This window comes from Oryctolagus cuniculus, chromosome 8 (genome assembly GCF_964237555.1).
Source record: "Oryctolagus cuniculus chromosome 8, mOryCun1.1, whole genome shotgun sequence".
Lineage (NCBI taxonomy): Eukaryota > Metazoa > Chordata > Mammalia > Lagomorpha > Leporidae > Oryctolagus > Oryctolagus cuniculus.
In genome coordinates this window covers 79825470-79842794 of record NC_091439.1, presented here as the reverse complement: position 1 = coordinate 79842794, position 17325 = coordinate 79825470, and the positions used below count along the sequence as shown (strand labels likewise).

The 17325-nt window shown below is 43.0% G+C and overlaps 1 protein-coding gene across 1 annotated transcript in view; it reads right to left on the bottom strand.

Annotated features, from left to right (window-relative positions):
• The window catches only part of CDS1 (CDP-diacylglycerol synthase 1), an 83581-nt gene that overhangs the window by 46973 nt on the left and 19283 nt on the right, over positions 1 to 17325 (bottom strand). The window contains exons 2-3 of the mRNA XM_002717047.5: positions 11030 to 11157; positions 2442 to 2538 (exon numbers count right to left, since the gene is read on the bottom strand). Of these exons, the coding sequence (XP_002717093.2) occupies positions 2442 to 2538; positions 11030 to 11157 (225 nt within the window). The remainder of the gene's footprint in view (positions 1 to 2441; positions 2539 to 11029; positions 11158 to 17325) is intronic.

The window sequence follows — 17325 nt, the reverse complement described above, 5'->3', positions numbered from 1 at the left end:
GCTCTGCAGATACTCGCTCCTGAAAGGCCTGAGTCCCACAGCCCATGGTGGTTATGTCAGCCCTCAGGAGGTGCACAGAGAAGACTGGGAGCTAATGGCTGGCACCACGGCTCACGAGGCTAATCCTCCGCCTGTGGCACCAGCACACTGGGTTCTAGTCCCGGTCGGGGCGCCGGATTCTGTCCCGGTCGCTCCTCTTCCTGTCCAGCTCTCTGCTGTGGCCCGGAGTGCAGTGGAGGATGGCCCAAGTCTTTGGGCCCTGCACCTGCATGGAGACCAGGAGAAGCACCTGGCTCTGGCTTCGGAGCAGCGCGGTGCACCGGCCGCAGCAGCCATTGGGTGGTGAACCAACAGAAAAAAAGGAAGACCTTTCTCTCTGTCTCTCTCTCTCACTGTCCACTCTGCCTGTCAAAAAAAAAAAAAAAAAAAAAAAGGACTGGGAGCTGAAGGCCCTTCCTGGAATCATACTGGACAACAACCCACCCTGCCTGCCTTGAATTCAGTATCCTCTGCTCTCTGCTGTGACTGTCCTACCCCTTATCCATCTTTCCTTTGTCAGAGAAAAGCCCATTAAGAAGTCAGCCAATTAACAGAACCAAGAAAGTATTTCTCTTATTCAGTTTACCTTGATATCCCCAAGGAAGTACAAAATTAATGAAAGGATGAAAGGACATTTGAAAGAGGCTTTGCAGCACATCTAAAAGCTGCTCTAAGCAGCTTTAGGAGTTGATGGGACTTTTTTCAACCATGTCTATTTCATTTTAAAACTTAGTAAAAGAATTTAAATCAAAGGAAAACCATATCATGTTGCTTGTAAACTCATCAGTATGAACAGGACTGGGTGGGGAGGAGAGAGATGGAGAAGTGGGCAGGCACAGTCAGAGAACAGAGGTTAGAACCTAAGAAGAGGCTAAGGGACAGGCGCTTGGTGCAGTGGCTCACACGCCTGCCTCCAGTACCAGAGGGCCTGGCTTGGAGTCCTGACTCTGTTTTGGATTCCAGCTTCCTGCTAAGGTGCAGCCTGGGAGTTGGCAGGAAATGGCTCAAGCAGTTGGGGGCCCTGCTACCCACCAGGAGACCTGAATGGAGTTCTGGGCTCCTGGCTTCAGCCTGGCCCAGCCCCAGTTGTTAGAGGCATCTGGGGAGGAGACCAGTAGATGGCAGATCTTTCTCTCTTTTTCTGTCTCTTTGCCTTTCAAAATAAATTAAATAAATAAATCTAGAATTAAAAAGACACTGAATCAACTGAAATGATATTAAGAAAATAATAATAATAATAATAAAGGGGAGGGTTAGTGTACAGGTCCTCACTGTTCACTGTTACACCATGCTTGCTTGGTTGACTGATGTGTTGAACCAAAGTTCCCAGCAGTAGTGGCTTCATGCTTCTGTAGACACCAGGAACCCTCTGTCTGTGAGGATCCTTCCTCAGGCTCCTCCCTTCACCTCACTGGTTCTCACCTGACCTTCAACGGCAGCTCACATGCTTGGCATGATGCCTCTGGGTAGCCTACAGACTCCCCTTTGCTCTCATGGTGTTATTATGTTTTTCAAACCTTTATTGCAGTATGTGATTATTTTATATATGTGTACACACACACACACACACAGATCATGAAGTATGGGTAGTAAGCAAGCTCCACTAGGGCACAGACAGGTGCATTTTCTCAGCACCACCATACTGCACCCCAGAACTGGCCATACCTAGAATGAAGCAGGCATCCTAGAAACATTAGTTAAACAAATGAAGAGGTTAAAATACTTGTTGGGCTTCATGACTTACTGTGCTTCCCAAACACAAAAAATCCCAAACTCCCCCAGTGGCCTCCATTCTGGTCCCTAGACAACATTCCCATGGGTGCCCCATGGACCCTCCCCAGGGAGTGCCTTCTCTCATGATCAATGCCCGGAGCACGACGCCCCACGTGCCACGCCTTCTCTGCCTGGCCTCCAGGACTCGGACTCAGTGTTGGCCCCGTCTCCTGGAAGCCCGTCCTCAGCTCTCCCTCAGAATGCATTACTGTGCCCTCTCACGTGTCCTATACTAGACTTGCCCTCTTATTTATCGTACTCTCAGTCACATGGTGACCTGAATGTCTCTACCACTACACTGAGTTCCTGGAAGTCAAGGATCTGGCCAGCGGACACCTATGCTGAAGTCGTGTATGTATTCTTTCATCTAATGCTTGGCACAATGTTGGACACAGACCTGTAACTATCAGGCACACTTGGTCCCTGCTGCATGGACCACATTGAATGGTCCCTTTCAAACAGAAAGTGTAAATCCAGATGATTTCAGGAACCAGGAAACACCTAAAAGAACTAAATTTACAGGTACCAAGTCTTGCATTATCTTCCTTTTTATGACTTACTCAAACTACTTCAATCATACACAGTTAAAAAGAAAGCAAGAGACACTTAGGATGCCATCAAAGACTTACAAGAAGCATCAGCATAAAGGATCCCATGTAGATGATCAGGAAAAACAATGAAATCATAGTCAGAGTAAGAATCCCACGGATCCACCAGTTTTTCCACCTACAAAGAAAATGTTCACGAAGTTAGTATTTAATATGTTCTTAGCATTTTTATGTGGTTTCATAAAGCCAGACTTGGGAATTTTCCCAGTCTACACTTTTAGAATTGCCTGGTTCACTTTATATAATAACATCAACAAATAACCAAATAAAAAAGTAGCCACTGACTCACCAACATCTTAATTAAAATTTTCAGTTATAATTAAACAAAGAAAAGGTAATAATTTCCCTTCGATGTGTGCAGATGAATCATGAGGCGTGGGAGTTAGGTCGTCAGTGAGGATGCAAGAAAGAGAATGCTTGGTCCTCCACGGTGGTAAGCAAAACAGAATGACTTTCAGAAGGTAGTACAGCCACAGTGGCCCGTCAGGGAGAACAGGAATAAAGGATGACACAGAACCAACAGCAGGAAGCATAGCGGCTTCAGTGACATCAGGGAGCAAGGGGCCAGCGAGCCGCTGTCAGTCACAGAGGCTACGGACACAGCAGAGGGCACTTCCCTCTATCACTTCAGCATGGAGCCTGCCTGCCTCAGTTAGAGGCACAGCCTTTTGCAGAAACACAATTTCTCACCTTGGGACTTTTTATGTTGCTTAGAACAGAACTTCCCAGCAGGTACACCTTGCAGAGAAGTGATGTGCCTTAGCCCTCTACCCTAAGCGTCTGCAATGTCCAGCAGCCCCTCCTCCACCAGGAGCCTCAGGCTTCACCCCCAGCACACCCTACAAACATCACCACTCCTCATGCGACCTCATCATAACCAGCGTTGGCAGCTGCTGCCTGGAAAACCCAGAACAACTTAAGCACACAGTGCTGGTTTCTGAATCATCCTAGGACTTCTGAATGCACCCACATAATCACTTTTGAATTTAAAACTTTTGCTGCTTCCTCTTTAGGAATTTTCTGATTTTTATTAATTCAGATGATAGCATCTAAATTATGTCACACGAGATTTTGATTCAACTTAAAGTCATCTAGTAACCTACGTTATACTAAGCACAGGCCCTCATGCCCTTCTTGTCACAGAAATATTAGCTGAATTCATCCATTTATAAGATATTGATTACATTCCTTGCTATCTCATAAGACTATAAGCTTGAGCACTGAAGCAAAAATGTATACTGAACATAGAGCCAAAAACGCGACTGCTATGAGGCTGGATTTAATTTTGCATATAAAACTGTGCATTGATGAATGAAGTAGGAAACTGGGCTGGATCAAAAACTTCACTGGAGGGGAACCCAGGACCATAAGGCAGAGCCCCTGGTAACAAACCTGTCCTGTTGCTAGGGAACCCAGAATCACATTTACCCATCTTTATAACTGATTCTGAGACTCAGAATCAGCAAAGGCCTCTACCAGAATGCAGCACACAATGTAAGCTTCAGAAATCCACCCCCAGATAGATGCTGCCAAAGTCCACACACTCCTCTAATGTCTGGCTTGGAGCTTCAAAGAACAGTAGGTGCTAAGAACCAGAGATTTTAAACAGGGGCCTACTATCTTCATATCTACCCCAAATTTTCCAGTAACAGAAAATCTGGGCCCTCAAGAAACTTATCCTATATGATTGTCTTTTATTATATAAACATGTCCACCCCCCAAAAAAATCTCCCTCTTCTAAGATCAAAGATTTAATCTTCTTACTTTATTTTAAATAATTTTCCTCCAACTCTCAAGAATACCTAATACAAAGTTAAGCACATAAAAGATGAAGACATACTTACACATTATATATAATATATACTTTATGTAATATATATAATATATATATATATATATACACTAGTACTGTGTCTTAGTCCATTTTGTGCTGCTATAACAGAATACCAAAGACTGAGAGACCTATAAGGTTCAGAAGTTTCTTAATAATGGACCTGGAGCCTGAGAAAACCATCACCAAGGTGCCAGCATCTAGTGAAGACCTCCTGGCTGCATTATCCCATGGTGGAAGGCAGAAGTACAAGACAGCAAGCAGCAAGGGGGGCCAAACTCACTTTTATAACAATCCCACTTTCATGATAACTAGCCCCTTCCCACAATAATAGCATCAATCCACTCATCAACAGTGGAGTAGGTCCTATTTCCCAACACTGCTGCATTAGGGATTAACATTCCCATACATGAGCTTCGGTGCATACATTCTAACTACAGCGTACTGAAACCAAAACTCACCTTTCAGAGGAGAAGCACTGAACTCAAAGCATGACATGTGGGGGCAAAAATCATTATTACTAAAAACAGGGGGCAGTTTGGGTTCTGAATTCAAAAATTTTTATTTCTTTTACCAAGTTACAATGATCACATTAGGGAAAGCCCTAATTTTGTGTCCGAGTCATCAAACCAAAGTCTCACCCCATGGACTGTTTTGCGTAAGAAACTCATTCCAGTCTATTGTCTCTTAGACCAACAGGAACCACAAGTGAGATTTTTTTAAGCATATAATTAATCCCTTATACAGTAATTATCTTTTTTGGGTAAAGGCTTGTTTATTGAGCCTGGCACTGTGGCAGAGCAGGTTAAGTCACCGCCTACAGCTCTAGCATCCCATGTGGATGCCAGTTAGAGTCCTAGCTACTCCAGCTCCCTGCTAATGTGCCTGGGAAAGCAGCAGAGGATGGCCCAAGTACTTGGGCCCCTGCACTCATGTGGGAGACCTAGAAGAAGCTCCTGGCTCCTGGCTTCCACCTGGCCCTTCCTGTAACTCTGACTTCCAAAATAAATAAATAAATCTTTTCTTTTTAAGATTTATTTTATTTACTTGAAAGGCAGAGTTACAGAGAGAGAGAGACAGAGATAGAGACAGAGAGAGATCTTTCATCCACTGGTTTACTCCCCAGATTGCCAAAACAGCCTCGGACCAGGCTAGGTCAAAGCCAGGATCCAGGAGCTTCTTTTAGGTCTCTCACATGGGTAACAGGGGCCCAAGCACTTGGGCCACCTTCTGCTGTTTTTTCCAGGCCATTAGCAAGGATCTGGATCAGAAGTGGAGCAGCTGGGACAAAAATCAGCACTCATAGGGGATGCTGGCAATGCAGATAGTGGCTTTTTACCTGCTATGCCACAACACTGGCCCCAAAAGTAATTTTCTTTCTTTCTTTCTTTTTTTTTGACAGGCAGAGTGGATAGTGAGAGAGAGAGTGCCGTTGGTTCACCCTCCAATGGCCGCCGCAGCCAGCGCTGCGGCCGGTGCACTGCGCTGATCCAACGGCAGGAGCTAGGTACTTATCCTGGTCTCCCATGGGGTGCAGGGCCCAAGCACTTGGGCCATCCTCCACTGCACTCCCTGGCCACAGCAGAGAGCTGTCCTGGAAGAGAGGCAACCGGGACAGAATCCAGTGCCCCGACCGGGACTAGAACCCGGTGTGCCGGTGCCGCAAGGCGGAGGATTAGCCTAGTGAGCCATGGCGCCGGCCCCCAAAAGTAATTTTCTTAAGTCAACAGATATTTATTATTCCAATCAGTTATGTGGGACACAATGTTGTATGGTTTCTATGTCTATCATGGGTTTTCTTGTTTTGTTTTATTCAAGAGACAGAGAAACAGCCCAGGCAATCAAAGCCAAAATTGACAAATGAGATTACATCAAGCTGAGAAGCTTCTGCATTGCAAAATGAACACTCCACAGAGTGAAGAGGGAACTGACAGAATGAGGAAATATTTTCAAACTACGCAACTGATAAAGGGTTAACACCCAGAATCTATAAAGAGCTCAGGAAATTCAACAACAAGAAAACAATCCAGTTTAGAAAGCAAAGGACTTGAACAGGCATTTTTCAAGAGAGGAAATTCAAATAAGCAACAGACACTTGAAAAAATGATCAGGATCATTAGCCATCAGGGAAATGAAAATCAAAACCACAATGAAGTTTCACCTCACCCCAGTTAGAATGGCTCTCATAAAGAAATCAATAAACAACAAATGCTGGCAAGAATGTAGGGAACAAGGAATCCTGATTCACTGTTGGTGGGAATGTAAACTGGTGCAGCCACTTCAGAAGACAGTATAGAGATATCTCAGAAATCTGAATATAGCCCTATCCTATGATCCAGCCATCCCACTCCTGGGAATTTACCCAAACCGAAAGAAATCAGCATCTCAAAGAATTATCTTACCCCTATGTCCATTGCAGCACAATTCACAATAGCTATGATTTGGAATCAACTCAGATATCCATCAGCTTTTGACTGGATTCAGAAATTATGGTATATATACACCATGGAGGACTACTAAGCTGAAAGAAGGAAAGAGAGAGAGAGAGAGAGAGAGAGGGAGAAAGAGAGAGGGGGAGGGGGAGGGGGAGAGGGAGGGAGGGAGGGAGGGAGGGAAATTCTGTCTTTTGCAACAAGATTGATACAATTGGAAACCATTATACTTGGTGAAATAAGCCAGTCTCAAAAAGACATATCATATGCTTTCCCTGATCTGAGACAACTAGTAGAGTACCTCAAATGTAATGTATTAGAGTGAAATGGACCTTTTAAGGTTCAATGATTGTTTACAGCCCTTCTCTCTTTCCTTGAGGAAGAGTGTTTTTTTTTTCCTTCATATTATTTGTTGAACTCTTTTACTTAGTGTAGGGTTAATATATCTTTGTAAAAATTAAGTGGGAATAGGAGAGGGAGGAGGAAGAAGAGTTGGAGTGTGGGCAGATGGGAATATAGGGTAGGAAGTAAACTGTATAGCTTAAATAAACTTTAAAAAAATTTTTAAAAGAGGCAGAGAAAAAAAGAGAGAGCAAAAGTTCCCTCATCTGTTAGCTTACTACTCAATGCTTGTGACATCCAGGGCTAGGCTGAGGCTGAAGCCAGAAACTGGGAACCCAACCCAGGTCTTCTACATGGGTCTTCCACATGGGTGGCAGGAACCCAATCATTTGAGTCATTACCATTGCCTCAAAGGAGGTTGCATTAACAGGAAGCTGTGGTCATGAGTCAGAGTTGGCTATCAAACCCAGGCACTTCCATATGGGATGCAGGCATCTTACCTGCAAGACCAAATACCCACCTCTTAAGTGGTTTTTATTTCAGAAGTAATGAGAAGATTTTTAAAAAAGCATTTTCCCAGAGGCACAAGAATCATGGGTCATGAATCTGGACTGGTGACATTCACTTAAAGCAAGAATGAGGACCCAGAGGCAGTCCTCGAGGACAGGCAGGGTGGGAGGCCCTCTGGCAGACAGTAGGGGTGGTGAGAAAAGTCCATCTCCCAGCCTTTGGCAGAAATGGATGGGAAGTTCCCACAGAAAAGGAAGAGGGCATGAGAAACTACAAGCACGTGTGGCGTGGGGATGTGCTTGTAGTAAGGTGACACCTGGATGTTTCTCAGTCCCAGCACCAGCAGTATTTTGGGCCAGATAGCCATCTATGGTGAGGAGCTGTCCTATAGTGATTCACAGCCTTCCTGGCCTCTCCCTCTGAGATGCTAGGAGCACCCCCACTCTCATTGTGTCAACCTACAATACCTCCACATACTACCTAGTGTCCACTGGAGAAGAGCTCCAAGGACAGAGATACTGAATACTTCCATGGGCCCCACACACGCCAGGAAATGCACTAGGACACGTGCCAAGTGAATCAAGACCTCTGAGGCTCCCCTCAATTTCTACAGTGGATGCTCTTTGGGCCATTAGACATTAAAAGTCTTAAAAATGAACTGAAACCTTGATCAATTTTGCTTTTAAGATTTTACTCTAAGGAAATAATTATAGATTTTTTAATATAAAGAAGATAATGACAAAGAAAAATGTTGAATGCCAAGCTGTTTATAATCATGAACAGTTAGAAACAAATGCCCAGCATGAGGTGCTTAGGTCAATAGATTGGACTACAGCTACAGAATGGACATATCATACAGCCATTAAATGTACCTAGAGGGGCCAGTGCTGTGGTCTATAAGGTTAAGCCTCCATCTGCAGTCCCAGAATCCCATATGGATGCCAGTTCAAGTCCCAGCTCCTCCACTTCTGATCCAGCTCCCTGCTAATGTGCCTGGGAAAGCAGTGGAAGATGGCCCAAGTCCTTGGGTGCCTGTACTCATGTGGGAGACCAAAGGAAGCTCCTGGCTCCTGGCTTCAGCCTGGCCCAACCATGGCCATGGTGGCCTCTTAGGGAGTGAACAAGCAAATGAAAGATCTCTTCTTCTCTTCCTCTCTCTCTCTGTCTCTGTAACTCTGCCTTTCAAATAAATCATTTTTTAAGAAAAATGTACATAGAGAATATTTAAGGACACAAAATGCTGTTCCTAATAACATTATGAAATTAAAGTGAAAAGAACAAGGTAGGAAAAGTATGATCAAATTTTTACATTGCAGACACACATGCACAGAAATAGGTAATGTACAAGAAAAAAGCTTCAAAGAGTCCATACAAAAGTATTTTAAATACTTAGGTATTGGTAGGTGGATATTTGAGTTCTTCCCCCTGCAAATCACGTAAATTTCACAAAAATTAATATAAATTTATAAAAAAAAATCAGTTCAGAAATTAAAGTGCTTGCAATATTGTCTAGCATGTAGAATACTCCAATAAATATTAATGCTGTTATTTGGTATTTTTACTTTATAACAGAAAACAAAACTTCATTATTAAGGAAGGTCTTACTATGGATGACACATAGGAATCCAGCATTATTATTACAAAACAACAACTACACAAACTTCTAGGTCTGAAATAGCCCTGATATAAAGCAAAGATATATCTAGGTCATGAAAGCAACTGGGAACAAAAACTATAAAATTGATCATCATGCTTCTAGCAAGAGACAGCAAAGATTTGCTCAATTGGCTAAAAATGATGAAAACTTTGCTTGAGTCAATTTATTCCAACCTGACTGTGATTTTATGCTGTATTTTCACCTCCACGGTTCCTGGCCCCAAACTCCCATCAGCTTTGTGGTTTCCTAAGTGCCTAGAATATGTAGGGACATTTTAGACCTCAGAGGCAGGCCTCAGACAGCTAAGTCTCTCTCTTCCCTTTTTCTCCCTAGGGCATACAATAGAAACTAGAATTCCCCTTCCTCAAGGCAGAATACAGAAATTAAAAATATTCTCTAACCTCCCCTCGCCTTGCTGTCTTGGAGCCAGCCATAAAGAAATTCTCTGTCCTTCTCTGGCTGATCCACACTTCAGAAGGGGCTCTGCCTCACAGCTGGAGAGAAGGAACCAGGAAGAATCTGAACGACAACCCTGGCTGGGAGAAATCCACTAAATCCACTAGCATTAGATCACGCCCGTTTTGTTCAATCACCCTTCTCCAGGGTTGTCCATGCTTCAATCATGCCTATGCAGTGAAGTGTCCAAATGCACAGGATTCAGAGAGGCTCCATCAGCTCAACATGTGAAGGTGCATGAGAAAGTGAACCAGAAGTCGCACACGTGCTGGGTGGGTGAGGCATCCCCACGCCACACAGACGAAGCTCCCGTGTTCCGACCCTCTGGACCTGGGCCAAAATGACTGACCCAGAGCTTTAAAACAGCAGGCTGCGACCCCACGGGTGGTAAAATCAGTTTAGCAAGTTGCATCCGGCACTTCATATGCAACTACACAGAAAAGCACCAAACAGAAATAAAATCAGAAGGCACGTGTGGCAACAGCCAAGAATTACTTTATAACGTTTTGGGGGCAGTGAAATTGCGTGTTTGTGTATCTTTTGGGGTATGGTGTAAAATGTATTTCTTACTGTGTGTCACAGTCAAAAAAAAGCTGGAAAACACTGTTCTTCTACACCAATATATAACATTTCACCTATTTACTTTTCCTTATGAAGTTTCTAATTCATATCACTAAAACAGAAAATGAAGGGAAATATAATATTAACTGAAATTCTATGGTCATTAGGCCTCTAAAAATACAGCACAAATATAAAATGTAAAGGATTGTGAACATTTACACAATCCTATCTAATTCTGTCTGGTACTTGAAAACAGGGAACAAAGAGTATGGAATTTTCTTTATTAGGTTTCCCAATACCAAAAAAATAGTCAAGCTGACATGGTAGACACATCATTCGGCTCCAGAATCTGACACATAAGGCGAGAATGCCAGCCCACAGCCTGCACGTTTCATAACCTTGAGCAGTTAACCTTCAGACACGGTGTTCTCATACTTCAGGTTTTTCCCTTTAAAAAGATTTGTTTGTTTAATAACTCAATCCCAGCCTCCCATGTTGGTGGCAGAAGACCAAGCACTTGGACCATCATTAGCTGTTCTCCCGGACACATGAGCAGGCAGATGCATCAGAAGCAGAGCAGCAAGGACTGGAAGCCAGTGACACTAGCGTGTTTTAACCCAGTGCACCACAAGGCAGGTCACAAATTTTACGAGGATTTAAGGATTAAAAGGAGGGCTGCACATCACATATTCCATGGTCAAATATAAACCTTCTCTCTCATGGTTGCAGAAGTCACAAAAAGCCAAGCATATTGCATGGACAAGGAAACATTAAAACTTATGTTGTGCACCAAGATACGCCCATCTTCATGCAGCCATACCTTGAGGATAAACCAGACAGAGCTTTCTTGAGAATCTCAGGAGTTCTATCTGAGGACGGTGGGATATCTGGAATATCAGAATCTGCTCTGGAATCCAAATCTCCATATCTGTCATCAATATCTGTTTCCTAAAATCAAAGAAAAAGGAAAATCAGCTTTTAAAGTCCATGCTTGCCAATGCATTCATTCATTGCTCAGTGTATGGAATACTTAGTTAACATAATCTGAAACAAAGAAACTGCTATGAATTTATCTTGATTATCTAAGCACTATTAAGCTTTTTGTTAGGGAAGTTTAATTATCTTTGCTAAAACCTATCCAAATAAAATATTTATCATTTTTGTTACTTAACTGAGATACACATGGGTGTTATTTCTATGGAGAATAATATCTTACACAGGCATAACATTTTATGTACACTTTGAGCATTTTCATTTCCATCATTTTGATTAGACCCTTAAGAAATAATTCCAGTGAAACCAAACAAATGAATCTTATCGTTTCTATTTTACTGATAGGTAAACCATGACCATAAGCATGTGCTTTGGTGGTGATAAATTAAAAAAAGAAGTTTTATTTCAACCTCAAACTAGCTGTGAAGCGTGCGTGTACAGGAGCTGTGTGTGCATGGTAGGGGGTGATGGGTGCTATGAGTCCTCTGATGGTCACTGGAGTATTTCCAGGCACAGGGTGAGCCCTGGCAGCTTGTAGAGAAGAGATGTCATCTCACACTTACTGTTGAGACTGTTCCTTTTGCTGTGAGACTTGGGTAACAAGCCCTACTCCCAAGAGTCCTCCCATCTCACCCGCCTCTTGCAGTCCTATGCACACCCTGGCCACCTGCAGTAAAGAGTGGTAAACACACAAGAGCCTTGGGAGTGTTGTTTGGGGAAAAAATTGGAGAGAGGGAGCTGAGCTGGGGCAGAAGAAAGAGAATTCTCACAGGAGCCAAACCCAAGTGGTAGAACACCAAGCAGAACATTGGGCCAGATATGACCTTAGGAATCCAGGATGTTGAAGAATTACCTCCGAAGATTTGGTACATTTCATCACTCCATTTATTTGTTTCTTCATCCATAAAAGGAAGCACTTCACCTGGTGCCAAGAACTTAGTAAAATCCAGGTGGAAAGCTCTTATTGTGATTGAATCACATCCTCTGATTTCTTGCTGAGTGGCTTACCAAATACGGTTTTCACCTTCAAAGAGTATTTTCAGTTTTCATGGAGAAATGGTAAGGTTGAGTTTACTAGGTGTAACTTTTCTATCAAAAGTGATGAAATAAAGGGTGTCACTGTACCAAAGATGACAAATGAAGCAAACACGTGGCATTGCTACTGCACTGCTGAAGAGTCAGCTGGCCCCACGCCAGTTTAAACAGTGAGATGCTGACTTACAGACAACCAGACAGGACAATCCTTCATCACGCACCAGGGCACCTGCTGTCAGAACAGCATGCCGGCAGGTCTTCAACATCTACAACAATGAACACATCACTTGCTCACCTTTTTCCTGCCACTCTCTTTTTGTCTTCCATTGCCCGGAGCATTGAGAGGGGTGGCGTGAGTGGCTGAAGTGATGGTGACTGCAGGAATTGGCTCCCTAAGGCTACACCACCATGCCACAAAAAAGCACAAGCCTTGGAGTTACCAGAACTAATTTTGCCTCTATCCTGACTAGCACTGTGACAAACGGAAAATCATTAATCTTGAGGAAACTCAGGCTTTCCTCATTTTTAAATAAAAACATTAGACCACAATTCAAATTGTGCTCCTCAAAAGCACAAAGAGTTCTGCAAATCACTTCAAAGTGCACTTGGCAGTAACAGCAAACTACTACAACCCAAGCAAGCTGGCTACTTCTATCTACAGTATGTAAGCTTCTGATTTTTTTTTTTTAAAGATTTATCTATTTAAAAGGCACAGTTACAGAGAGAGGGAGAGAGAGTGAGCAAGATCTTCCATCTGCTGTTTCACTCCCCAAATGGCAGTAACAGCCAAGGCTGGGCCAGGTGAAGCCAGGAGCTTCTTCTGTGTCTCCCACATGGATGGCAGGGACCCAAACACTGGGGCCATCCTCTGCTGCCTTTGCAGACACATTAGCAGGGAGCAGCTGGAACACAAACCAGCACCCATATGGGATGCTGGCATCCCAGGCAGCAGCTTAACCCACTATGCCACAATGTTGGCTCCTAAGCTTCTGATTTCTATTTTGTCCTTTTGAGAAATAAAAAATATAAAAACTTAAGTTTTAACTAGTCTCCTTCAATTTCATTCTAATAATTAAAAGATAAAAGATAATTCCTTAATAGTGGCATTTTAGAGCAATATTATTTGTGGACTCAGTAGCAGGAACACTTGTTTTTCTGTATTTCACTCCATTCAAGGATGCCAGTCTTGGAATGGAAAACAAGAATGTAATGAGAGATCAGGGGAAAGAAGCAAGAGTACTCTTATGCTAAGGAGAGTCAAAGAGAACTTGCTCCTTCTCAACTCCTAATTTCAACCCTGGGTTTCCACACTGGGCCATGACCTCAGGCATCCTCACAGCTTCCCTCTCCATCCCTGTGCACACTGATGACTCCCTGTAAACCTGTGTCTCCAGCTCCTGATATACTGTTTCCAGGTGGGTTTTCCACCAGCATCAGTAGAAATCCAACACAGGTAAACTGACTTCTCTCTTCCATGCCACACCAGCTACCCCCTGTATTTCCTACTTTGGAGAAAATACCATCACCAACCCAGTAACCAACAACTCAGGTCAGAAATAAGCATCAACTTAACACGTGCATCTCCTTTAACCAACACAGTCAATGAGCAGCACACCTGCCCGTCACCAGTCCCTCCTTCTCCACCTTCACTCAGGGCTGCATCACTCACTCTGTCCTGCCCACTTGAGTCCACAGCTCACAGGGCAGCCAAAGTACCCTTCCAAACAGCAGATCTGATCTTAACCCTTGCTGCTAAAAACCATCAGGATAACGCCCAACTGTGAAACATTGCTTCTGCTGCTTCTCACAGAGGACCACACTTCTGGTCCCTCCTTGAGGACTCCCAAGTTTTCACACAACATCGTTCTCTCTCTCTCATATCCAGATGTTTGTTCTATGGACAGAGTACAGGATTGCACTCTCACCTTTCCCCACACCCTCCATTCCAAACCTCCATGCTCTGTTCCCCAAGACTGAGTACTACTGCCAGGTCAGACCCTGGCCTCATTTTCAAGGTCATTATCTTTTTTTTTCCCTTGAGATTTGTTTTATTTATTCAAAAAGCAGAGTTACAGAGAGAGAGAGAGAGGGAGAGAGGGAGAGAGAGAGAGCGAGCACGATCTTCCATCTGCTGGTTCACTCCCCAAATGGCCCCTGAGGCCAGGCCAAAGCCAGGAGCCAGGAGCCAGGAGCTTCTTCCAGGTCTCCCACATGGGTGTAGGGCCCCAAGCACTTGGGCCATCCTCTGCTGCTTTCCCAGGTATATTAGCAGAGTCAGCTGGAAGGGAGAGAAGGAAAGCAGCCAGGATTCAACCAGCACCTGTATGGCATGCTGGTGTCACAGGCATTGTCTTTACCCACTATGCCACAACGCCCTCCCCAAGGCTCACATTCCTTAGAAATTTCTTCCCTGACTCCTAGCTCCATGTTAGGTATTCTGCAACTGTGTTACCAACTGTTCTATTTATTTTACCTGTTGTTCTAATTAAAATGATCTATTGGCTTATCTGTGTTTGACAGTGGCCCATAAGCTTCATGAGGACAAAACTGGCCTCAAAGAATCCCAAGAGCCCAGCAGAGGACCCAGTACAGTGGCTAGCATTTATTAGGCACTACATAAATACCTGTGGGATGAAAAGAGTCTGTCAACTTATTCTAACATTTAAGATTAAAGTAAGTTCTCATCTGCTCTCTCTAGTCCAGAATTCTTAGGCAACTGGCCTTGCTCAGGGCTTCAGCTATAGTTAGATAAAATAAGGCCTTCTGACGAGGGAACTACTCTGATACAGCTATGAAGTTAGAATGAAAATATGTCTGCTTAACTGTGTCATAAAGTTAAAACAATAAAAATTCTCTTTATTGCCTGTAAATGCAGTTCGTATAATAAAAGTGTACATAGAAAACAAAAGCAAAGCTTTTTACAAACATTGGTTTCTCTTATTCCTATCATTACCAAAAAGATAAGTCAATAATTGCCTCCATTTTGTAGGTGGAAAAAATTAGGCTCAGAGATGTTCAGTAAAACACTCAAGCTTGCACAGCCCTCAGTAACCTATCTGGGAGTGGAAATAATGCCGAATGGAGGTTAACTTGGTAATTCTCTTCAAACTAACAGAGGTATTCAATGCAACTCCAACAACCATCCCAGCAAGGATTTTTATAGAAATTTACAGACCGAGTCTAAAATTTTTACAAAAATACAAAGAACATTAGAGGAGACAAAAAAAGAATAAAGATGAAGGGCTGGGCCGGCGCCGTGGCTCAATAGGCTAATCCTCCACCTTGCGGCGCCGGCACACCGGGTTCTAGTCCCGGTCGGGGCGCCGGATTCTGTCCCGGTTGCCCCTCTTCCAGGCCAGCTCTCTGCTATGGCCAGGGAGTGCAGTGGAGGATGGCCCAGGTGCTTGGGCCCTGCACCCCATGGGAGACCAGGAAAAGCACCTGGATCCTGGCTCCTGCCATCGGATCAGCGCGGTGCGCCGGCTGCAGCGGCGGCCATTGGAGGGTGATCCAACGGCAAAGGAAGACCTTTCTCTCTCTGTCTCTCTCTCTCACTGTCCACTCTGCCTGTCAAAAAAAAAAAAAAAAAAAAAAGATCAATGGAACAGAATAAAAGGTTCCAGTTCTACGTCTACATGGTCAACTGATTATCATCACACAAAGTTACAGAGATAAGTCAATAGATGGTACAGGAACAATTGGAAAAAAAATAGCTCTGCTTCAGATTTCACACCATTTATAAAAATAAAATCAAAATAGATCATACATATTTCCATAAACCAATAAAACTTCCATAAAATCTCTAGGACTTCGGTTGGGTTAGGCAAAGATTTCTGAGATATGACAACAAAAGCATGATCCACAAAGGAAAAAAAATGGTAAATATAACTTCATCCTTTTTTCTGCCAAGAGCCATTGGATACTTATAACATCATTCACAGGCTATACAAAATTACCAGCTTAAAAATTAGCCTGCTATAGACTTATCGAATTTCAAGTCCCACCTGCGGTTGCTTTGGCAGGGCCAGACCAAATGATTTCATGGGCCTTATCTGCCCCGTAGACCAGATGTCCACCCCAAGAGAAAGAGAAGACAAGCCAAGGCTGGGAAAGGGCATCTCCATGCACATCACATATCTATTAAAGGACCTGCATCTAGAATACATAAAGAGCTTCTCAAATACAATAATAAAACAAGTCAATTAAAAAACATGAGCAAATATTTGAACAGACACTTTGCCAAAGGCTGTACACAGATGGCAAATAAGCACATAAAAAGATGTCCAACATCATTAGTCATCAGGGAAATAAAAATCAAAACCACAACGTTATGCTACCATACAACTACCAGAATGGATAAGCTTAGAAAAATGAACACATCAGGCACTGGAGAAAATGTGGAACAATAAAAATTCTTTTTTCGCTTTGTTTTGTTTAAGGAACTTTTTCAAATAAAATTGTTTTGAAATTTTAGGATTTAACAATTTCTGACATTTTGCCACAGTCACTTCTTACGTAAATACTATCTAGATACACATACACAGTTTTTTTTTTTTCTTGAAAACAGGGATGTTTATATCATAAAATGAAGAATTCATGAAAAGAATCACAATGTGAAGAAAGAAGGGGATATTGTCATGTACATTAAAATGCAGTGAAGCAATATAACCATATACATCATGTGACATCCATGCTGCTTTTATATTCCATATAGTAACTTCCACAAGTGAGAGAACACATGTGGTATCTTTCTGGGCCTAGTTTATTTCACGTAGCATAATGATCTCCAGTTCCATTCATTTTGTGACAAATGAGAGGAGCTCATTCTTTATTATGCTGAGCAGTGTTCCATCATGTATATATGCCACATTTTCTTCATCTAATCATCTTCTGATGGATATCTAGGTTGATTTCCATGTCTTTGCCACTGGGGATTGAGCTGCTGTAAATATGGGAGTGTGGGTATCTCTTTCATATGCTGACTTCATTTCCTTTGGATATATTCCCAGGAGTGGGATAGTCAGGTGATATGCTAGATCTGTTTTTAGTTTTCTGAGGAATCTCCATACTGTTTTCCATAATGGTTTT